General features: G+C 44.3%; 2 protein-coding genes across 5 annotated transcripts in view; one reads left to right on the forward strand and one right to left on the reverse strand.

Annotated features, from left to right (window-relative positions):
* Nucleotides 1-24,638, reverse strand: part of LOC119167773 (uncharacterized) — a 933,880-nt gene that overhangs the window by 786,726 nt on the left and 122,516 nt on the right. The window lies entirely within an intron of this gene.
* Nucleotides 1,643-3,465, forward strand: LOC142803560 (uncharacterized). The gene is made up of 4 exons (XM_075888683.1): nucleotides 1,643-1,919; nucleotides 2,639-2,792; nucleotides 3,016-3,087; nucleotides 3,160-3,465. Exons 1-4 carry the CDS (start codon nucleotides 1,761-1,763, stop codon nucleotides 3,243-3,245), a joined length of 471 nt encoding a protein of 156 aa, XP_075744798.1. The 5' UTR covers nucleotides 1,643-1,760; the 3' UTR covers nucleotides 3,246-3,465.

The following is a 24,638-nucleotide window of genomic DNA, read 5'->3' on the forward strand; positions in this document are numbered from 1 at the left end:
AAGATTGGAGGCACGTGTTTCATGGCGCAAAACTTGTTCGATATAATTAGTTTTTCTATTGGCAGCTTATTATTATATATGAGATAGAACAGCTTCGTTATTTCGCGATAACATCTCCATTCCCGGGTTTCTAGTTTAGCGCTTTGCAGAAGAGCTGACGGAGATATGTTACTTTTAGGTAGTGAATATAAATTTTACAGCTTTTCGCTGTATTGATTCACGTTTATCTGTGTTAGCTTGCGTGTGCGGGTCCCAGACAGTATTTTGAATATGTACGTTTCACATACAGTCATTTAGGTTTGCCCAATGCCTTAGCGAGTGCCCGTCTTATGTAGCCTTGTATTTTCAAAGCCCTTTTCTCAGTATAACACACATGTGCGTTCCATATTATATCAGATGTGACGACAACACCAAGCTGTGTATACTGCGAGACAAAAGACAAGAATTGATTGCCTAGGTTGTATTGGACTTTTAATGGATCTTTTTTGTGGGTTATGGTTATCGCCACAGCTTTGCTCGCGTTAAAGGTCATCTGTCATTTCGCGCACCAATCTTGAATCTTAGATGAGAAAAACTCAAAAGAACCTGGTCACTGGAAGTGTTAACTACTTTAGAGCACGCAGGCATCTGCGAAAAGCTCTAGATTTGCTGGAGTATCACGGGTGTGATATTCCGAAACCGAAAATAACCGAAAAATTAAGTAAACTGAAAAGAGGCCCGAGGACGGATTCCTGAAGTCTGCCGGATTTAAGCGGCACGGACGGCGAGTTGATACCAGCATCCGTAATATCGCGCCCGGGGAATATTACTCGCAAATTCAAAGCCTAACCTAGAATGCATTAGTTATTTAGCGCTAAATATTTAATTAGTAGATATTTAAAACTACCATGCAACTTGTAAAATTCGATAATGAGCCCTAAATTTAGGTGTCTATGTGGTACATACGCTGGATGTTTGGAAACGTGTACTTCGTCCTTTTTAACGATACCCTATTGATGTGCAATACTACAGATATTTACCTCAACGAACCCTACATATTGTTTCGTGGGGTCATAAAAGTGCCTTCCACAGGAACCCTCCCTTTTCACGCGCACCCTATTTCAATTTTGACGTGGCATTGTAGAGTACACCATCTGAACGCTAGATGGAGCTACAAGGGCTTGACGGCTAAGGCCCCTGTATTTTTCAAAGGTGGGTAGTGGTAGTGGTTACAATGAAGAGGAAAAAGGCACCTAATTTCTGTCTGCCTTCAGGCGACACGGCGCAGTGCCTTATAGGGGTGGGGTGAAGGAGGGATAAAAAGGATAGAAGGAAAGTAGAAGCAGAAGAAGACAGCCAACGAGAGGAAAAAGAAGGAGATAGGAAAGTGGGGATCCGGTCGAAGCAGTCCAAGGGCGGGGTGCCACAATGCGAGAGCTACACGGCGTCAGGAGACCGCGGAGGGCGAACCAGTCGGCGGGAGCTACGCTGAAGTCGGAGATCGCGAGGGCACAACCGTCCAGCTTGAAATCCTGCGAGCGAATCCTTTCAAAGGTAGCGCAAACCGTTGTACAAAAAGCGGAGGAGTATTTCCTCCCCGCCCTCTACGTCTCTCCTCACTCCGACGCGCATTCCTGCTACCCTATTGGACCAGGCGCGACACGTGACCAATGAACCTTGTTGACCCCTCGGCTCCGGCGGGCAGCGACGCCATGAGTGAGCGCACTGCATCTCGCTCCCACGTGTGTTGCCTTTAGCAAGGCGGCCTCGGATGCAGCGCAATGCCGACCTACTGTGCCGTTGCCTGCTCTAGCAGCATTGCAAAAGGCAGCAAGCTTTTTGTGGTTCCACGAGGGAAAAATAATGAGGAGCGGAGAGCGGTATGGCTGCATCGCATCGGCAGGAAAAACTTCGATTGTCACCGAGGGAGGCTTTGCGAGGTAAGCACTCACTAGAGAACTTCTTCGCGTAGACATGCCTCCGGAAGGCTTTCAGATAAAGCTCATCCTTGGTTCAGGTTCATGATAAACAAAAGCAGCTTGAAGTTTCCGTCGACGCTTTCTCGCACGATTTCAACCACGATGACAGCTCGATCGTTTTTAGCTTGCTCGAATATTCAAATACGGCCACAACATAATTACTGTTCAATGTTTGGCGTTCGCGATTTGCTTTCTAAATGGAACCATTTGCAGCGGAAGTAATTATGCTTCTCCAGAGATCAACCACGTCTTTGATCGTTTTTCCTTTTTTTTTTCGCTCGAACTTTGATTACCTGTAGGCAAAATTTCGGCGTTTATTGTTTTATTGTGGTTTATTGTGTTCTCAGTTTCTATTCTTTCATAATTATCTCACTTTTGCACATTTCCATGACCGAATTTTGTGCATGCGTGTACAGCTAATATAAGAGAGCATATGGTAAATATAATGTTGTATAGTTGTTTATTTGTGAAATGCATAGATACTTTCGTTCAAAATACTAACGTACTTGCGAAGTTGTACACTTTCGATTAACAAAGAGAAAGGCACCTACTAAATGCAAGAAAATCATCCGGCTTTTGTTGCTGTTTGCATTTTTAACATAAGAAGCAAAATATTTGCTTCGGCAATATCACATCAGCCAAACTGCAAAAATGCGATATAGGATGTCGGTATTTTTCAGAAACACTTCACGATGGATCAGTATGAGCCAGCAATTCTGGCACAAACTGGGATCAAGAAACTCAAGCCAAATGCGGTTCCTTCTATATTTGTGCATCGGCCTCTTCCGAAAGAGCGCAAGCCACCCCGCAAAAGGGGGAATGAAACGGTTCCTGGTGAGGCCCCTTTGTAGTTTCTATGCCTCTCTTGTGTTCTGAATGCGATTATGTTTTGGGGTTTATATGACAATACAGTGTGTTTGGATCGCTGGCAGATAGCATAGTTGCTGCATTTATCTTTATGACGTGTGAACCTGATTAATTCGGCATCCAATTTTGTCTTACTGTGGCAGCAAACATCCCCACCCCTACACTGTACTTGCTCAACTCTTGCTTACAGCTGTACCCTTGGATGAGCCAGAAACGTCAGTGGGGAGGGCCCCGGACGCTGAACCAGTGGGCAGTTTATTTTGTGAGTTGACTGCGCTGTGATGACAGATGTTCGCGCCTTTAAACTGTGTACTTACGCAATTCATGCTTACAGCTGTCTCCTCGGACAACCCAGCAACGTCAATAGACCGTGACCCTGAACCAGTGGGCAGCCCATTTTGTGAGTGGACTGCACTGTGATGGCAAGTGTTCACGCCTCTAGCCTCTGTATTTACAATTCGTGCATCAAATCACAGGCTATCTCTGGTCAGAAGCATCAAATCAGAGGCTATCTGATTTGATAGCGAAATTGTTTCGCCCTGTCGTCGCTCTACTGGAATGTTTTGCAGCGTTCGTGATCATTCGATGCTTCCCGCATTTTATTTGCGCACTCAATAAAATCTACCTTCATCCCACTAAACGTTTGTGGTATTTTATGGATGAATCGTTTACACACGTCCCATTATGGAAGCAGGCATGCATGTCCCGAATTTCAGTAGGGCTCTGTTGTTCCTGTACAAACTCGAGCTCTAAGAGCACTCATATTAACTTTTGAAGGGCTGTTCCACACTATAAACTCAAGAAAAATTACACGAAGGCCAGATTTTTCTATCTTATGAAGCAGGCAACAGAATAAATCGACCATGAGTACTGCAAAGGCAGATTATAAACCCAAGAAAAATTACACAAAGCCGAGATTTTTCTATCTTGTGAAGCAGGCCCCAGATTGAATTGACGATGAGTACTGCAAAGGCAGATTGCGATAGGGTGGCATTTGGTACATTTGGTTCTCCTGAAAACGCGAGATGATAGCTAAGGCCCTGGCCAATCGCACGCTGTTGTTCTTACACAGTATTTGCGAGCAACGTTGTGCATTTACGCCAAGAATTGGCGCGTTTTAAGCAAGCACTTCAACGTAAGGCCCCTAGGGGCCTTACTTCAACGCGGCGCGCGACAAAACGAAACCGTCCGGCGCCGCGCTCCGCGTGAGTCGCTCCTTCATGGTGGCTGAGAGTGGCGGGCGAGGAGGAAACGGCGCGGGGAAGGGAGCTTGCGCTACCTTTGAAAAATACAGGGGCCTTATTGACGGCTGTACGTTCTACGCTGTACGTGTTTGGGCCCACACCAACGAAAGGGCACCACACTGCCCGAGGCTCTGGGGTTTGTTCACAAAGATGACCTAGGGCCACCCACAGGCGTTGGAGCGGCTGGTACTGTGAACAATGCGGCAGTACGCACCACCAAAACAAGACTGGTGCAGCGGTGGCGCACGACGCAGCGGTTCGGTTCGGACTGTCATGGTGGATGGACGTGTTTTTCGAGTGCTCCCGATCGACTGCACAGATAAGTTGTTTTGCATGTTTCGAGCTTGTCTTTATAAATATCAGGCAGCAGTTAAAATCTCTGTAGAACTTATTGTGCGGCTTTTTCGGGGTTCAGTCACCAGGTATTTATTAGATTGTGCGTGTGTGTGTGTGATTGATTTTTGTTTTTTGTTGTTTTTTCTTTTGCCACCCAGTGGGGGAGGTGCACGTACATTGAACTCGCAAATATTTGTAGTAGAGCTTAGACTTGCTCTTTTTCGTAGGGCAGGGCTCGAGTTTTGTAATTATCGAGTGAGACAAGTCATAGGGACAATTGGTGTCAAAAAGACATGGTTAAACAGACTGTAAAGTGTTCAGGATGTGGGGTTGGTTTGAAAAGGAACCCAAGTGTAGAAGTATATAATAGGTATGATGTTGTGAGAGGACTATGAATAGGGGTCATGGTTCCTGGTCTGACGTTCGGCAGTGCGGTCTTGTGCATGAGATCAGAAGTTCAAGCAAGATTAGAAATGAAGCAACTTGAATAAGAAGGCTTGCCTTAGGAGCTCACGGGAATACACCAATCAGGGAATTCGAGGTGATATAGGATCGACATCATTTGAGGGCAGGGAAGCTAGCAGCAAGATAAAATTTGAGAAGCGATTGAGATAAATGGGGAAAAAGCGTTGGGCTAGAAAGGTATTCAGCTATTTGTATATGAAGAATGTCGATACAAAATGGCGGAAGCGAACCAGAAACCTCACTGGTAAATACTTGAAAGACAGATGGGGGCCAAACCAAAGAAAATTATCGGTTAAGAAGAAGGTGAAGGAAGCCGAGACCGATATGTAGAGAATTGGCACGATTAAGAAGTCCTCACTAGAGATCTATCAAACTTTTAAGCAGGGAATTGCCAAGGAAATGATCTATGATAATACTCGAGGTAGTTCTCTACTGTTTGAGGCCAGGACGGCGTATTGCGAACCAAGACATATCGGGCCAAATACGAAGGGGTAGACACGGTATGCAGTGCATGTGGAGAGGAAGAAGTTCAGGATGATGGCGCAGAGTTTTTGAAAGCACTGGGGTTTAGGGACAGTGAGGGCAGTATAGGCTTTATGCGGGTAGAAGTTATAGAAGGAGGTTATCTGATTGGTGGATAAAGTCAAGGCACGAGTGAAAATTAAACCCTTCACTGCAAAGTACGAATCCTCGACCTCACTATTTAAGGGGAAAAATAAATCGAGGTTTTGGTTCATTAAGTCTTACGGCTTGGTGGCGCGAGCCACCGCCCGATCTAAAGGATTTAGTCATATCCATCCATCCATCCAATTCATCCGTCCGTCCGTCCATCCATTCATCCATCCATCCATCCATCCATCCAAACAGCAGTCGAGGGAAGCATGAAAAGCCGTGAAGCAGCTTTGAAGCTCTTGCTCAAGAAGTGTGGCAGCTTGGGATAGTAGGTATGGTATGACAATAGTTATAGCGCGAGAACAAAACGACGACACAATGGCTCGTGTCTTTCGTGTCCTTCTTGTCTCTGTGTCGTCATTTTGTTCTCGCGCTATAACTATTGTCGTGCACAAGGCCGGTTTGTCTGTGCCTGCACTGTGCAAAAACTGTTTCATTCTGGCATGGCATGAAAGAGCGTGTTGCGATGAGTGCCTATGCTGTCCCACATCTGTATAGAACGAAGAACATTAACACGCATTTAGTTGTAAGCTCAAAATGAGCAACAGATCTGGCCCTTCGCGTCAGCCACGAGGAAGTCAAATAATATTGAGGTTGATTTCCTGCAATTATTTTTAACATCGCAGTTTCCTCAGTCTGAGCAAAATGGCACAAGAAAATTTGTTATCACTGCCGCCCCTATCTGCCACCACACGTTATTATGGACATTCCGTGCCACAGGTGGACCGCGCCCAGAATTTAACATTGCAGAAATGCGCTTGGTGTCTGCTAGATGACAGCAGATTCTACACAAGGTCCTTACAGGGCTGTCGGGTGTTTCAAAAACACTTCAGTTTTCCTATTTGTTCTTTTTTAGCCTAGAAAGTGTTGTCGTCCTGCCATGATAACAAGGAATTCCTTTTTTCTCATGCTGTTGACCTGTGGTTTGCATTCCAATGCTTGTTTAGGGCAGTGTGCCGGCTATTGCTTGGACACCAGCGCTAGTACAGAGTGGCAAGTTTCAAAAAGTCTCGTAAGTGCTATTCTCCTATTCATAGAAACCAGAAAAGCTGAAATGTCAAAGTGACGCTTCCTTTAAAGGCTGAGCTCCTGGTAGTCACTTGCTCTTTAATGCAGAGCATTTTTATAGCAAAAGCATCTGGGACGAATTGCATTTCATGATTACGGAGTTAGATAAGGAGAGCAGAAAGGTGGGTCTTAAAAATCAATCTGCCGAAAATGAAAGCAATGTATTACAACCTCGGAAGAGAGCAGCGCTTCGAGATAGTTAATAGTGCCCTTCAAGTTGTAAAAGACTATGTCTACTTAGGGCGGAGCCGAACTACGAGATTGAAGTAACTAGAAGAATAAGAATGGGGTGGGCACATTTGGCAAGCACTCTCAATTTATGACATGTAAATTACCACTATCCCTCAAGAGGGCGCTATATAACAGCTTTATCTTGCCGGATCAGAAATCTGGAGACTTTCAAAAAGGTTTTAGCTCAAATTGAGGACGACACAGCGAGCAATGGAAAGAAAAATGGTAGGTGTAACCTTAAGAGACAAGGCGAGAGCAGAGTGGACTAGGGAACAAACGGTGGTTAAGGATATCATAGTTAAAATGAAGAAGAGGAAATGGACATGGGCCGGGCATGTAGCGTGTAGACTAGATAACCGCTAGTCACTAGGGTAACTAACTCGATTCCCAGAGAAGGCAAGCGGGTTAGGTGGAGACAGAAAGATAGGTGGGCAGATGAGATTAAGAAGTTTGCGGGTATAAATTGGCAGCAGCCAGCACAGGACCGAGTTAACTGGCGGAAAATGGGAGAGGCCTTTGTCCTGCAGTGGACGTAGTCAGGCTGTAGATGATGATGATGTTGATGTTGACGATGATGAAGTTGATGATGATGATTTTTAGTGAACTAAAAGCACCTAAACCGTATCTGTCTGTTAGTCAGTCTGTGTAGTGTCTATCTGATCTTGAGACCTTAGGTCAGCAACTCACTCATGAGTCGACTTAGTCGAGACTCGCTCATAGTCAAATGTGTTTGATTGAGTAAGGGTGAGTAATATTTTATTGAGCTTGAGGCCGAGCGAGTCTGGTTTAAGAAAATTTTGGTGGGACCCAGGCGCGAAGTATGTATAAGTGAGGTTGAGTGAGCTCTAATTTTTTGCCAACTGATGTTTGACATGAAGCAAAAGTTGCTCTTTGACATAGATGCGGCGATGGCGTAGTGATTAGAGCATCCGCCTCGCATGCAAAAGGTCCGTGGTTCAAATCCCGGTGCCGCGCGGTTCTCAACCGGATTAAAAAAATCCGCGTGATGATGGAACTGCCTAAAGAGGCCTGGGGTGCGGCCTCACCGGCAACCACCACCGGGAACACACTGCCTCACCAGAGAAGGATAGGCCACCCTGGTGCAGTATCTCGCCCCTACCTCCCACATGCATTTGTCAAATACCTCACGGCCCTCAGTACCCAGCAGCTGCGAAGCAACTGACCACGGCGGCGGCCACATCTGCAACGCAGCAGGGGTTGCTAAGAATCTCTGGATCCGGACAGGCGGCCTTTGGAACCTGAACTTGGCAACGTTTAACGCTAGAACCTTATCTAGTGAGGGAAGTCTAGCTGTACTATTTGAGGAGCTAGAGGGTGTTAAATGGGATATAATAGGGCTCAGTGAGGTTAGGAGAACAGATGAGGCCTATACGGTGCTACAGAATGGGCACGTTCTTTGCTATCGGGGCTTGGTTGACAGAAGAGAACTGAGAGTGGGGCTCCTAGTTCACAGAAACATAGATGGAAACATTAAATAATACTATAGCACTATAGAAAGAGTCGTAGGCATCGTAATTAACCTAATAAAAGATACAAGATGAAGGTGGTACAGGCTTATGCGCCTACATTCAGCCATGATGACGCCTCAGTTCGAAGCTTCTATGAAGAAGTGGAATCGCGATGAGTAAGTTAAAACACAGTATACACTGATGCGAGACTTTAATGCAAAGGTAGGGTAGAAGCAGGCTGGAGAGCAGGCAGTAAGAAATTATGGCATCGGTTCTAGAAACGCCAGATAAGAGCTACTAGTAGAATTCGCAGAGCGCAATAATTTACGGATTTTGAATGCCTTCTACCCAAAACGAGGAAACCACAAGTTGACTTGGAGGAGCCCTAATGGCGAAAATAAGAACGAAATAGACTTTATAATGAGTGCACACCCAGACAGCGTGCAGGATGTGGAAGTAGTTGGCAAGGTACGATGCAGTGACCCTAGAATGTTACGGTCTCGAATTCGCCTAGACTTGAAGAAGGAACGACAGAAACTGATACTGAAGAAGCCAATATATGACCTAGTACTCAGAGGGAAAGTACAGGAATTCAGAGCCTCGCTTCAGAACAGGTACTCGTCTCTTAGTGAGTAAATGAACCTAGCGTAGAGACAATGAATAATAATCTGACGAGTATAATTACGGAGTGTGCAGTGAAAGTTGTAGGCAGGGTAGTTAGACAGGATACTGGCAAGCTTTCCCAGGAAACGAAGAACCTAATTAAGAAGCATCAAATCATGAAAGTCTCAAGTACAACAGACAAAATAGAACTGGCAGAGCTTTCGAAATTGATTATAGGCGTAAGGTATGTGATGTTTGAAGGTATAACATAGAGAGAATTGAACACGCTCTGAAAAACGGAGGAAGCGTCAAAGCAGTGAAGATGAAACTTGGGATAGGCAAAAGTCATATGTATGCACTAAGGGACAAAGAAGGCAAAATAACCACCAATATGGATAGAATAGTTAAAATAGCGGAGGAGTTTTACAGAGATCTGTACAGTAGCCTAGACAACCACGGCCTTAATACTATAAAAACTAGCAGTAACCCAGATGACACCCCACCAGTAATGTTAGAAGTCTGAAAAGCTTTGGAGAGCATGCAAAGAGGCAAAGCTACTGGTGAGGATCAGGTAACATCAGATCTGCTGAAAGATGGAAGACAGGTTGTGTTAGAAAAACTAGCCACCCTGTTTACGAGGTGTATCCTGACGGGAAGAGTACCAGAGTCTTGGAAGAACGCTAACATTATCTTAATACATAAGAAAGGAGATAACAAGGACTTGAAGAAATACAGGCCGATCAGCTTGCTCTCTGTAGTGTACAAGATATTTGCAAAGGTAATTGCTCACAGAGTAAAGAAAACATTAGAATTCAACCAACCAAACGAACAGGCAGGATTTCGAACAGGCTGCTCAACAATCGACCACATTCATACTATCATATTTGCAAGATGTTTCAGCGCGCGAACAAAGGAAAAAAGACAGGGTAGACAGACAGAGGGCTGACTTCCAACTAACTTTATTTCACAGAGTGGCAAGAATATATACTGCTAAAAAGGATGATAACAGAGCATGAAGAAAAATGTAAGCCTGATCTACACATCAGTAACAAAACACGTGTGACGGGTCCTCTCTTGGCTCAAAGCCCAGCCAGGTAATCACGTTCAGCCTTTTATAAAGCAACCGATGATGTGCTTACACATTTGTCTCCTAGCAAGTGTATTTTTTCGGCTTCGATAATTTCTCGGGTAAGCTGGTCTCTCTGCCTTGCCAATATTGAGCACTGATCAAAGAGAGGGGTGCACCCACAATTTCGGCAATGAATGCCAAGATGCCTTTGTACCACAATGTGCACATTGTTTCGGTGTTCTCGGAGGCGGTCATTTATGCACCTGCTGGTTTGCCCGACATAGGTGCACCCACACGTCAGTGGAATCAAACATACGACTCCCACTGCGCATGGGACGTAGCGTGTCCTGTGCGCGACAGAGCACGAGGCAGAATTTGCGCGAGGTGCATTGACTTGTTTGCAAAGTCTCTGCAATTTTTCCGGTGGAGAAAAAACCGCAAGAACGTTGGCGTCTCGAGCAATCTTTTTTTAGCCTGTGTCAGACGTCGTGCACGCAAGGCAGTACGACAGGTCGGCTCTTTCTGACACTGTTTCGCTTATCCGGTTTGTCGCCTCACTTCAAGACAGTGACCAGCTTTTCTGCCACCGAAACGAAAACATGCGCGGGGTAACCAGCTTTGGAAGGCCGCTCCACTTGTAGAGCAAAGCTGTGGTGTACCATGTGGGGGGCAAGAATTCTTTAAGGCATTGACAAGGCAGAGGTTAGCAACACCCCGCTTGACCAATTTAGAGAGATCTGAGCTGAAAGGCAGAAGTGGCTTGCCGCTTCTCGGTTCATACATCCAGCAAACATGTCGGGACTCTAGCGAAAGCTTCATATCTGGAAACTTCCGGTTGTTATCAGTGGGTGATTCATGGGTTAGCACTAGTGGTTTCAGGCACTCTCGGAAAACGGTCAACACGTCAGAGGAAATGGTCTGATAATTTTGACTATCGCATTTCAACAACACTAGATAATCATCAACAAAACGGCAAACTATAAAAACTGCAGAGCCGTCAAGCTTGTTTGACAAGACACAATCTTGATGTGCTAGAAATATGTCACTGAGAATGGGTTCCAAACATGAACCAATACATATTCCACTTTTTTGTAAGTAGTTTTTGTCTCCCCATGATACAAAAGTGCCCTTCAATTAAAAACTGAGTAATTCTAATAAGCTGCTGTTATGATTTCCAGTACGCGTTTGGAACGCTGATTGATGATCATAACTTGTCTATGGATTCCTTTACACATTTAAGTAGTTGTTCATGCGGCAAAAGGTAATACAAGTCCTTAATATCCACAGACATTGCCTGTAGTCATGTGTTAGTTCGCCCAACATTGTCAATCACAGCGTCAGAGTTATTCACCAAAAAAGGATCGTCTATTATATGTTTTAGCTTTTCCTGCAAGAAAAGTGCTACCGACGTTTGCCAGGTCGCCCTTTCTGTTACAATGACCCGCAATGGGCAGTCAATTTTGTGAGTTTTCGCAGAAAACAACAAGTCAAGGCTAAGCTTTTTGCAACTATCTATTGTATTTGAAAGCTTTTGAAACCCCAGGGCCCCGGTAAGTGTTTTCGCACGCTTCTTAAGCTTATCCAGACCAATCTCATCATTCTCGTTGAAAAGAGACTGCGTTGCCTGCATAGCTTTCACTTTAAGCATTGAACGAGGAAGAACCGCAAAACCACCTTCCTTGTCAGCCGGTAGAAGTAACAAGGAATGTGCCTTTCGGTACACGACAGTGCATCCTGTATTGACAACTTTGTTCGAAGGCTTACATCTCGAGAGCACCTGCACGCCTTGGGCAACACATCTATCACATTTAGAGTCAGGAGCACGATGGGCGACTCGCCTGACCAGAGTGAGGAGCTCGTGCGGTGTCCTTGAAGGTGCCACCACGTACATTGGTCCGAGGCATAGGGTGTGCTTAACATAGTCGGGAAGAAAAGCATCCCCAAGAACATGCACACGGTTCCTAGCAGCTGGAGACTTCCTTGGTGTGATGGCCCGCAGGTAACTGAGCGACTGACGCCACATGAACTCGACGTTTCGGTCTACGAGGCTTGAAAGTTCACGACACTTTTTCTGTTTAACTGCTGTGCGTTCGTTTCCTAAGATTTCTAGTTGCAGGGCTTAACGGTACAGGCGAGCTTGCCGAAGCCATTCTGAGCGTAGAATCTTGGATACTCTTAAACCACGGCCAACCGAGGGAGTGAGGCCACCAAACAAAGCTGTGACTTTGGGAAGAAGTATTTTAGCCGGATGCAGTACGCCAATGAGCGTGCGCGGCAAGCAGCCACACTGATTAAACTGACGAGAAGAGAAGGGCTTGTAGAAGAAGAGATATAGATGCCCGATGTACTAGAAATGTAAGTCACAAGAGTGGAAGCTTGGGCTAGTTGGTGCGTAGTCATATTTGCAAGATGTTTCAGCGCGCAAAGAAAGGAAAAAAGGACAGGGTAGACTGAAAGAGCGCTGACTTCCAACTAACTTTATTTCACAGAGTGGCAAGAATATATACTGCTAAAAAGGAAGATAACACAGCATGAAGGTAAAATGCAAGCCTAATCTACACATCAGTAACAAAACACGTGTGACGGGTCCTCTATTGCCTCAAAGCCCAGCCAGGTAATCACGTTCGGCCTGTGATAAAGCAACCGATGATGTGCTTACACCTTTATCTCCTAGCAAGTGTATTTTTACACTTGCTAAGAGATAAAATCCTTAAAGAAATCTACAGGGTATCAACTGCTACCATAGTGCTTCATAAAAAAAGCAACAGAATACCAATCAAGAAGGATGTAAGGCAGAGGGACACAGTCTCCCCAATACTATTTACCGCATACTTACAGGAGGTTTTAAGAAGCCTAGAATGGGAACACTTAGGGATAAGAGTTAATGGAGGGTACTTAAGTAACCTGCGCTTCGCCGATGACATTGCATTGGTGAGTAACTCAGGGGACGAATTGCAACTCATGATTACGGAGTTAGACAAAGAGAGCAGTAATGTGGGGCTTAAAATTGATCTGCAAAAAACGAAAGTAATTTACAACAACCTCCGAAAAGAGCAGCGCTTCGAGATAGGTAATAGTGCACTTCAAGTTGTAAAAGACTATGTCTAGTTAGGGCAGGTAATAACCGCGGAGCCGAACCACGAGATTGAAGTGACTAGAAGAATGAGAATGGGGTGGAGAACATTTGGCAAGCACTCTCAAATTATGACAGGTAGATTGCCACTATCCCTCAAGAGGAAGGTATTTAACAGCTGTATCTTCCCGGTACTTAGCCGGAGCAGAAACCTGGAGACTTACAAAGAGGGTTCAAGTTAAATTGAGGACAACGCAGCGAGTAATGGAAAGAAAAATGGTAGGTGTAACCTTAAGAAACAAGAAGAGAGCAGAGTGGATTAGGGAACAAACGGGGGCTGAGGATATCATAGTTGAAATCAAGAAGAGGAAATGAGCATGGGCTGGGAATGTAGCGCGTAGACAGGATAACGTCTGGTCATTAAGGGTAACTAATTGGATTCCCAGAGAAAGCAAGCGAGCTAGGGGAAAACAGAAGTTTAGGTGGGCAGATGAGATTAAGAAGTTTGCGGGTATAAATAGGCAGCAGCAAGCACAGGACCGGGTCGACTGGCGGAACATGGGAGAGGCCTTTGTCGTGCAGTAGTCAGGCTAATGATGATGATGATGATGATGATGAAAACTTGCATGCCAGGACAGAGTATGTTATAAAAGAGTTCGATTCAGCAAGTCACAGACATTTGCTTTTTTATATTATACAATATGTTTATTTACACTACTTACAAATACGTTCGATAGCCAAGAATCTATGGTTGACTGTTTTCGAAAAGCCTCTTGTCACTGCTTTTTCGACCACTGATTCACCCCGCGCCGATCACTCTTGTCTTCCTCTATTTCTTGCTGCACCGTTCAGAATACTAAAGGTCGGTCATGCAGTTTCCTTAACATATCGGGCGTGAGGCCGACCTCCGGAGGCGCGAATGCTGCAATCGCTGTGACGTGCAGGGTTGAATCACGTGATCTCGCCTCGCACTGGCAAAGGAAAGCTGGCAGTTGCATGGTTGATTTTACCGTGACTTTGCAGTGTCTACATTTTCAAACAGCATTGTTTTGCTCTGGCTTTATGTGTGTAGACTTCTGCAGACTACACAATCCCTAAAGACAGCAAAAATTACCACCGTAATGCCACAGTGCGATATATACGTTAGGGTTCTCCTACAGCGGCTTGCAGTGCCACTGTCACTTCTCTCTTTTTGTGTTGTGGTTGTTATTCAACCTTAGAATTAACATGAGAACCGACCATGAATGTTTGCATAAAAGCGCAACTTTTAGGTTTCCGCACGGGAGCCACGCTCTCAACTAAAAGTGAATGTGCGAACAGTCCAAACATGTATATTTCAAAATAGGATGTAGGTCTGTACATCTGGGGGAAGTTGCTGTCATTGTCATCACACTGGAGAATGTGCACTGTTGTTGTCCGAATTGTCAGAGGGTCGAATGATAGCCCGAAAGTCCAATTCTTTTTCCTTTACTTCGTTCATTTCACCTTATTCCAGTCTATTTCGTTATCAGTTACTTCTGTGTTTTCGGTCAGCACGCTGGACGAAACCTTCTTTCTTACATCATACATGTGCCGCTCCAGTTAGAGCTACTTCTCGCCTAGGTAACCTTACAGTTGCCTGTGCCACTCCCACCCTCCTCCCCGGCTCTCCTTCTCTATGCGTGTACATGACCACACTGGTTTCCAACCACCAGTAGCGTAGCCAGGGAGTGGCACACCAGGACCGTGCCTCTGGACCTCCCCCCCCCCCCCCCCCCCCCAATATTTTCCTATGTTATATAGAGGCACAGTTAATAACGGTTTTCCGTTTTCCACATCTGCTTGCCTACCTCAGACCTTTTTTAATCAAGATAGCCCCCCTTCAAAAAAAAAAAAATTCTGGCAACGCCTCTGCTATATGCAGCCTCAGCTCACAGACTTCTTTGCTTATATATTACGTCTGTAGGATGGGCCTATAGCCACTGTCACTTCCTCTCAATTCTGTTTTGATCTACAGGCGAAAACTTGGTAAGCTTCGAAAACTGGATATTCTTCTGAGAGCTGCCATGAAATATCGCACAGTTTGTGAATTAAGCTGAAAGAAAACTGGACACTTCCTATTTCATTGAAAGCTCTGAGCCCCCCCCCCCCTTTTTTTTGTCTTGAAGTTGCGTGTTCCCGGCCGCGGTCCTGGCGATAGACATCTGCGGTACTGTCGCCAGGTCAGCGGGTGCACGCTGTTGTTACTTTACCTGGTCGAACGCGTGTTCAAGGAAAAGCCGAAGCGGAACCCAACCTCAAGGTGCAAAAAAAAAAAAAACAAGGTGGGAAGCTGGGGAAGGGAAGGTGTAGTGATTAGAAAATTTCTTGGCTTGGGATTCTAACCCATGCTGGGAGTCCTGAATAGGCCACCTCAGTCATTTTACACTGGTCCTTTGTGGAAAAGCGTATTGAGGTTTAGAAGGGGCTGTTATCCCTAGTCACGGGACACTGCCCATAATGTTCACTTACTCATGTGTTTGTACGCTGCCTAGTTCTGAGTATCAGCATAATAACTGATGTTTAAATATGGTACTGGAAATAATTTGAAGCAGTGTATAACATTTCTGCTTCCCTAAAAGAACAAACTAAATTGTGCACCAGTTTTTGTTTTGTTTTTTTCACCACCCATGCTCTTTGGTTTCAGGAATCTCCCGAATTTCATGGGCGCGAGCTTGGTAGATCCATATTTAAATTCGCAGAGTCTGTTAAATGATTTCACAAGCACAGCAAATGCTAATATGGATTGTAGCATTGTTGACTCAGGGGGAGGAGGGGTGGTTCAAAACACCAATTCCATTGAAATAGCAGTGTTCATGTTTACACTGCACAGTTTAGGTATTGTCGAATGGTTTATACATATTTTGTTTCTAAATGTAAGCACTTTTTTACACTGCTCGATGTTTGGTATCTAGTGATGTAAATTGCATATTTTTTTCATGTAACCTGCTCAAAATTTCCATTTTAGCGCTCCAAAAGTAATATTTTGCTGCTCCGAAAATTGCTCCAAGTTGTATTTCGGCTTTCGCACCCCTGATCTTCTTAAACAGTAGCTTTCAGTGATGCTGTGTTCAATAAGCAAAGAAGTTTGATATTCGGACAGTCTTTTCGCATTTCTTCTGGTGCGCCTGTAGTCTAACATGCACCAGCCAGTCTGCCCAATACATCTGTTGGCACATAACAGATGAATCTTGTACAATACACCTGTAACTCAATGAAGGGAGGAGCTTCGGTGTTTCTGACCACATTCATATTTATTTTTGGTTCTGCGTTTGGCTCCGAGCTTAACAAGTGTGCAAGTGCTGCCCAGCTTCTTGAGAGCCTTACATACCACTGTCATGTCATATCTGGATGTGACACTCCTATATGTGCGCCATCTTGTGAACAAGTCTAACAAGTGTTGTGTATTTACGTGTACTAATAAGAGCTTGTATCAAAAAAGAACTTGAACGTAGGGCACGAGGCTGATGCAGCTTTCATGATTTTTCTCGCAGACTTCGCGTTTGAATAAACGTTTGATCCATCTCGCCACCTTTTCGCAGGATCTTTTCGCAGGGGGATTCGGAGCCGGCACTCTTGCCGACATGCAGCTCACGTCACTTTTGCTCATGCAGGTTTTGGCCGCTCTTGGAATAGAAGTATGCTCCGGCGCAGTGGAAGGGAGCGTAGATTTTTGGTGCGGACCATGTTCGCTAACACCGCTTGCATTTCGCTCGACTACGGCCACCAGCATGAGCCTCGTTGTTGCCTTCAACGATATCAAGCCTGTGAAGCTTCCAGCCGAAATATAACAGTTGAGGACCAGCCATTTATCTTGGGGCCACAAGGACCACGTGACCACACCGGGGACTACTTAAGCGCGCAGCACTTCGGCTTCGTGGGATTCGGAGCCGGCACTCTTGCCGACATGCAGCTCACGTCACTTTTGTTCATGCAGGTTGGTCATTTTAGTACTGCCACTTTTTCTGGGCTGTTATGTGCCCTGCCGGCTCCTCCCACGAAGTTTTGTGTGGCCCAGCGTTGTTACAAGCATGTCTGTCGGAAATGCTCCCGCAAACGGTGCCGCCTTTTTGCTAATAGAGTTCTGTACCTATTTTTCTTCTGCTGGTTTCTGGGGATGTGGAACTTAATCCAGGCCCTCTTACAAAAGATGAAATGGCCTTACTGAAAAGCCTCCGGGATGTCCAAGCAGAAATAATTAACAAGCGGAAATCTATCGATGCGAGCTGTTCGAAGCATGAAGCAATGATAAAGGAAATCAATGAAAAGCTAGGCAAAACAATACAAGAGATTGAAAAACTAAAGAAATCAGCATCGGAGCAGGCGCATGCGATCACTAGTTTGACACAGCGTGTTAAAGACTTGCAAAGTAGAAATAACAGATTAGAAAATTGCAGCCGACAGCAAAATCTTGTGTTTTACGGTGTCGATGACAACAACCGAGCCGAGACTTGGGACCAATCGGAAAACTTGATCACAAGTATTCGTAAAAAAGAACTTCAGATCGACTTGCACTCCATACACAAGGCCTACCGCGTGGGCCGGTATACTGAAAGTGGAAAAAGACCTATTGTTGTCCATTTCTCTTCATACAAAGAAAAACAAAGCGTACTAACCAAGGCAAAAAAGTTTAAGGGCTCGCCTTACAGCGTCGATCAAGACTTTTCTCCCGAGACCCGGGACATATGTAAGCGATTGTGGGAATTCGCGAAAACGAAACGGACCGATAAAGAAGAAGTAAAGCTTAGGAGTGACCGGGTTGTCATCAACGGCCAAGCATTCGTTTGGGATAAGGAAAAAGAAGAAGTTGTGAAAGTGCGCAAACAGTGACAAGTTGTTGTCAAAAGCGGTGCCCGTCGCGACCTTGTCGCAATTGTAATCATTTGTAGGAGCCTGGTAAATAAAGTCGAAGAATTTGCCGAATTAATCCATTCTTTCAAAGCTGACATCGTATTTTGCACAGAGTCTTGGTTGAACCCGTCTATTCGTGATAGTGAAGTCTTCCCAGATGATTTTATAGCTTATCGGAAAAACAGGCCTAGCTCAGGCGGGGGAGTCTTTGTACTCGTTCACTGCTCACTGCATTCATCAGCGCTTGATATTGGCCATGACAAATTGGAATCAGTTTGGTGCTCCGTCAGATTAGAAGATAATTCTTCTTTTGCCGTCGGGGCGCTTTATCGACCACCTGCCTCCGACATTAGTTCATTACAACTTTTACATGAAACTATTTCCGATATTTCTGGCGAAATCTTTCTTCTTGCTGGAGACTTTAATTTACCAGATCGGCTTTGGGATGACAGCACATGAACGTGCGAAACTGGTACCCGTGTTAACAGTGAGATGAAGAAAATCGTTAATGTTTTTGGGCTCTACCAGTATGTGCATCAGCCAACCAGAAATGGCAACATTCTAGACTTGATGTTTTGTAACGTCCCCACTATTGTAACTTCTGTGGATAACGTTCCGCGTATAAGCGATCACACCGCGGTCGTTGCGGGTATTAGGTTTGAAAAGAACAAGCCAAAGAAGCGACCTACAAGGAAGATATTTCTTTTTTGTAAAGGTGACTACTCAGCGATGTCACATGCGCTCTCAAATCATCTGCCTGTTTTCGAATGCCTTGCCGAATATTCTACCACACAAGAATTGTGGTGTGCTTTTAAAAGTAAAGGAATGGAACTCATAGACATTTACAAACCAAGTGTACATTCTGGTGGAATGAATAGCCGCAAGAAGCCTTGGGTTACCTCATAGTTATTAAAAATAATTAAAAACAGGCAGCGAGTATACCGTAGCTTCAAATGAACGAAGGCAAAAAAACACTTCGACAGGTTAAGCGCCCTAACGCGTGAATACAAAGTTATGGCAAAAAACGCGAAGGCGGGCTACTTAAAGAGGCTGAACGAACAAATGAAAACAAATCCCAAATTGTTCTGGTGGTACTTAAAACGTTGCGGGTCGGATGCTACCGGTATTAACGAAATCCATTATAATAATAATGAAGTGTTCTCGGAAGATATAGACAAGGCGAACTGCCCTAATGAATATTTTTGCTCTGTATTTTCGCCAAAGACTGATGAATACTGTGATATCCCATGTGTATATCCCGTACCCTTAATGCAGCCTACTGAGCTTAGCGTGGACGGCATTCAAGCCTTTCACAGTAATCTCGATGAAACAAAAGCGAATGGTCCTGACGGCATTCCTCTGCGTGTTTACAAACATTGTGCTTCTCCTGTTTCCATGTATATTCATTTAATTTCCTCGAAGTCTTTATCTACTGGTGTCTTACCAGATGACTGGAAGATGGCGCACGTTGTGCCGATCCACAAAGGTGGACCCAAAAAGGAAGCTGTCAACTATAGACCAATTTCATTAACACCAATTGCCTGCAAAGTACTTGAGCACATCTTGTACAAGGAAATAACGCGACATATAACGCACCACAAATTGTTAATAGAAAATCAGCATGGATTCCGTAAAGGACTATCTTGTCCACGCAGCTGGTTGAATTCTATCATGATTTATCCTCTAGTATTGACGAAAATGGGCAAACTGACTGTATTTTTTCTGATTTCCAAAAAGCTTTTGATTCGGTTTCGCATGCACTCCTTTTGCGAAAACTTAAGTTATTTAATTTAGACCTAAATGTGATAATCTGGATAGAAAACTATTTAAAGCATCGTCACCAATGTGTTGTTTTGAATGGAAAATCATCCAGTTATGTTGACGTGACATCAGGTGTGCCACAGGGCTCCGTTTTGTGTCCTTTGTTGTTTTTAATTCATATCAATGATATTTCGGTTGGTATCTCATCGTCTATCCGGCATTTGCCGATGACTGTATAGTCAACCGGAAAATTAGGAGTGAGCAGGATTCCTCCCAACTTCAAAATGACTTGGTGCGTATCCATGACTGGTGTAAAACGTGGAAAATGTCTTTAAATTTTAATAAGTGCATTAACCTTTGTTTTTCAAAGAATGCACAGAAGATCGAATTTAGATATTGTATAAATGGTGTGCCAGTTGCCACGAAGACAACTTACAAATACCTGGGTGTGTTCTTTTCTTCTGACTGTTCATGGAATGTACATGTTGATTATGTTGTCGCGAAAACTGCGAGGGTGTTAAATTTTATTCAGCGTAACTTACGATGTTCGCATCAGCGACTTAAAGAATGTGCGTATTTGACGTGTGTACGACCAGTCTTAGAGTACGCCTGCACTGTGTGGGATCCGGCGCAGGTATATCTTACTGATAAGATAGAAAAAATACAGAACAGGGTGGCAAGGTTCCTCCTGGGACGGTATCAATGGCGGGAAAGCTCTAGTGCTATGAAACAAGAATTGAATTGGGAGCTGCTTTCATCGCGTAGAAGAAAATTGCGATTGAAACTTTTATATCTAATATTTATTAATAAAACTGGAATCAATAAGGATATGTATTTACAGACGTCGTATTATTTGTCAAATCGAATTGATCATCCTTTTAAACTGAGGGAATACCATCCCAGGACTGGAATTTTCGCAAATTCTTTTTTTGTCAGAAAAATACATGAGTGGAATGGGCTCACAAGTGTACAATTGTCTGCTGTAAATGAAAATTTGTTTCTTTCGAATCTGTAACCCCCCTCCTATAACGCCTTCGGGCGCTGCAGGTATACTTCGAATAAAGAATAAAGAATCTCGTGACTGCATAATCTGGAAACCATGCTGTTGAAAATTTCTGGATCTGAGCATAAACACTGCTCAATACCTTGTGCACACATGACTTGCACACGTCTTCCTGTACCAACGATGTAGCCAATCCATCTTTGATCACTTAATAATAAGCTAATGTGTAAGGCAAAAGAGGGTGTTGCGACCTGGGCCTGTACTGCCAACACAAACGCATTGGTAAGGAGTGAGACAGCTGCTGGTATTGCGCATTTTTGATACATTTCCGTTTTTTTTTCGCCAAGCTGCTCTAAAAGCATAATAATCAATAAAATTGCACCAAAGTGCTCCGAAACAGCCTCGGAAGCTAGGAATTTGACGTCAACCTCAGCTTCAGTGGGGGAAAATGGCGGCTTTGACAAACAAGACGCACCCAATTGTGTTTTTTTGCACTTTCCATCTTTCAGGTGACAAAGGCTCCCATGGTGCCACCATTATCTTTGAACTTCATCAAATGAGCGTTACCCCACAAAAATGTGCTGCTGTGCATCGAGCGTGCTGCTTCTATTAGCTAGGCTGTGTTCTAGTGCCACTGTCGGCTAGTGAAAACCACCGGGTAGGGTGGCAAGCATAGCGGGGTTGACTCTCCGGTTCTCTGTCGCGCACAGCGCGTTCCTCTAGTCACTGTGGCTTTCATGTCGATGCTGCTGCATGCGATCGCCTACGAGTACGAGTTTGGTGTGAGCGAGTAACTGTAAACGTGGAGGAATTTTTCCCTGCATCCGACGCGTTTCTCGGGTGCTCTGGCACGTGCATATGGGTTCTCGGAATGGTTTTCGTGAGCGACAGAATGTCTGCAACCTATTTCTGGTTTACACCCATTAGCTACTAATTTATTTAGACAGGCGAGTTCTCATTGCATTTTGCATTTTAAAAAGCCATCGTAAGTGAAATCCGCACATCAGCGTCTGCAGGTAAAGAGAAAGACTTGGTTACATGCACAGCTGTGGTGACAAAACGAGTGTTCAAACCATTGTGAACGTTATTAACGGGGACCTCGGTGCTTTATTCATGACTTATTGCGCATCAGCAAGCACTTGGAACAGTTTTCATGAATGGCAATTTGCCACTGCTCCGTTTTGTAATCGACGCTCACAACAAGTGCTTAAAGAGGCGTCGCTGCATGCGTGCTGGCCCTGGGCTACACGAGATATTGGCTAATTTGATGATGATGATGATCCTTGATACTCTGGCGCACACCCAGAAAGGGGGAGCGGCCAAGAACCGAGCGGCAGAATCTTAAAAAAGGCTTATGGTTTTTCAAACACAAAGTAGTTTGGGACTGAAAAAAATTATAAAGAAAAAAAAGCCAAAAATCGAAAAAGCAGTATATCTGAGCAGGAATCGATGCAGCCTATCAGATGCGATTAGAGACAGAGGTAATAATGGGTCTAAAACAAATGATCAATATATATATATCTATATATATATCTATATATATCTATATATATATATTTATATATTTATATTTATATATATATATATATATATATATATATATATATATATATATATATATATATATATATATATATAAATATATATATATATATATGAGGTATGAGATATGGCACAACGGGAGCGTTGTCAACAAGGTTAAATATATTTATTTCTCAACACATGAGCTTCCAAACTTCGTTGCTGCCGCGTCCCTCTCGCCTTGAAAAATGTTTGCGAGAGTGAGAGGGAACTAGAAAAAGGAAAAAAAAAGGAAAAAAAGGGGGGGAGAAAAAAGACGAAAAAGAAAAAGAAGGAAAAGACAGAAAGTAAAAAAGAGTAAGAACCACTGTCAAAACTGAGAACGAAGCCAACTGTCCGTCTACATCCACATACGGTTCATATCACGTGCTGTTCAGTTCTTGACGTGTGTCGGGCCACCCAAGATTGTCGCCGTGGTGCCGGAAGGGTCCGTGACGACGTGCATAAAGAAAGGGGTTCCCCGTAATGGGTCGGTCGGCTATTTACCTGGTCGTGGTATATATATATATATATATATATATATATATATATATATATATATATATATATATATATATATATATATATATATATATATATATATATATATTTTAGGGAAAGAAGTGTACACCTAAGGGCTCATTTTTCCGTGTTTTAACACAGTACAGTAATTATGAGATCTAACAGACAGTAATGCGAAGGATTTTACAGGGGAAGTTATTAGAACCAAGGGAATGTAAATAAGAAGAAAGAAAAGTGTATGAAAATATAACCAGCCGTGAGCAATAACCTGCTCACGGCTGGTTATTTTTTCATCCACTTTTCTTTCTTCTTATTTACATTCCATTGGTTCTAATAAGTTCCCCTGTACATTCCTTGGCATTACTGTCTGTTATATCTCATATATATATATATATATATATATATATATATATATATATATATATATATATATATATATATATATTGTGATGTAACGGTGAAGCCAACCTTTATTAGGCCCAGAAGACACGATGAAGTGACCACGTCCAAGGCACAGAACTCAGACAAGCCAAGTCCCCACAGCAGATGAAGACGACGGCCACTCATGATAATGAATATGTGAAAAGATAGTAGATGTGCTTAATGAATGTCTACACTAACTCCCCCCCCCCCCCCGCGTGAAAGCGGTCATCCTGACCGCAGTTCTTGGCCGCAGTTTAAAGCGAAGAGGAACGCCGTATGAAAGGCTTCATGCGGGATACGAGGACTATTTCTGCTGCCCTGTAGCGGCGGTCCGTCGGAAGAAGAACAGGTGCCACGCGATAATTCACAGGAGACGTTTGCTCTAAAACAGTGTAGGGGCCAATAAAACGTAATTGAAACTTCTCGCACAGTCCGGGAGTGCGAATGGGTGTAAGAAGGAGGACTTCGTCGCCAGGGCTGAAAGACACGGCACGATGAGAGGCACCATATTCAAGCTTGCGATCCTGTTGCTTGGCTTCAGTGTTGACGCGAGCCAGCTGGCGGCAATGAAGTAGACGAGACACGTATTCTTCACTTGAAGATGAACATGGTTTGACAGGTGCAGAGAAGAACGAAACATTGAGGAAAGAAGAGCGGCAGCGACCGTAGACGAGGTAGAACGGTGAGTCACTGGTTGTGCGCTGTACAGAGATATTATACGCAAAAGTGACAAATGGCGAAATGGTGTCCCAGTTTCTGTGGTCATGTTTGATATACATCGCTATGATATCTGACAGTGTACGATGAAGGCGCTAAGTCAGGCCGTTCGTCTGAGGATGGTAACTGGAGCTTGTTTTGTGTGTAGTGCCGGATGCCTTGAGCACTTTTTCGACGAGTTCTGAAAGAAATACTCTTCTACGGTCGCTCAGAATTACACGAGGAGCTCCGTGTCGAAGGATTATTGCTCGAAGCATGAAGTCGGCCACTTCCGAAGTTGATGCAGAAGGCACGAGAGCTGTTTCCGCGCAGCGGGTCAGGTGGTCGACAGCTGTAACTATCTATCGATTGCCCGTGACAGTCATAGGAAGCGAATCATACAGGTCAATGCAAACTTCTTCGAATGGTGGCAGGGGACACGGGAGCTGTTGTAATTGTCCACTTCGAGTTGATGTAGGTAGCTTGCGACGCTGACAAAGGGCGCATGAGGCAACGTACTTCGCGATACAGGTGGACAAGCCCGGCCAGTAGTAGTGACATCTTATGCGGTCATATGTTTTCTGGAAGCCCATGTGTGCAGCAGACCTGTCGTCGTGATATGTCTTGAGGACTTGAGCCCAAAGAGAGCGAAGTAGAACGGGCACCCAGCGATGACTATCAAGGTGGTAGATATGACGGTACAGGACGTGGTTGTTGAGCTTGAACTGCGTCAGCTGTCGGCGAAGACG

This window comes from Rhipicephalus microplus, chromosome 3, assembly GCF_043290135.1.
Source record: "Rhipicephalus microplus isolate Deutch F79 chromosome 3, USDA_Rmic, whole genome shotgun sequence".
NCBI lineage: Eukaryota > Metazoa > Arthropoda > Arachnida > Ixodida > Ixodidae > Rhipicephalus > Rhipicephalus microplus.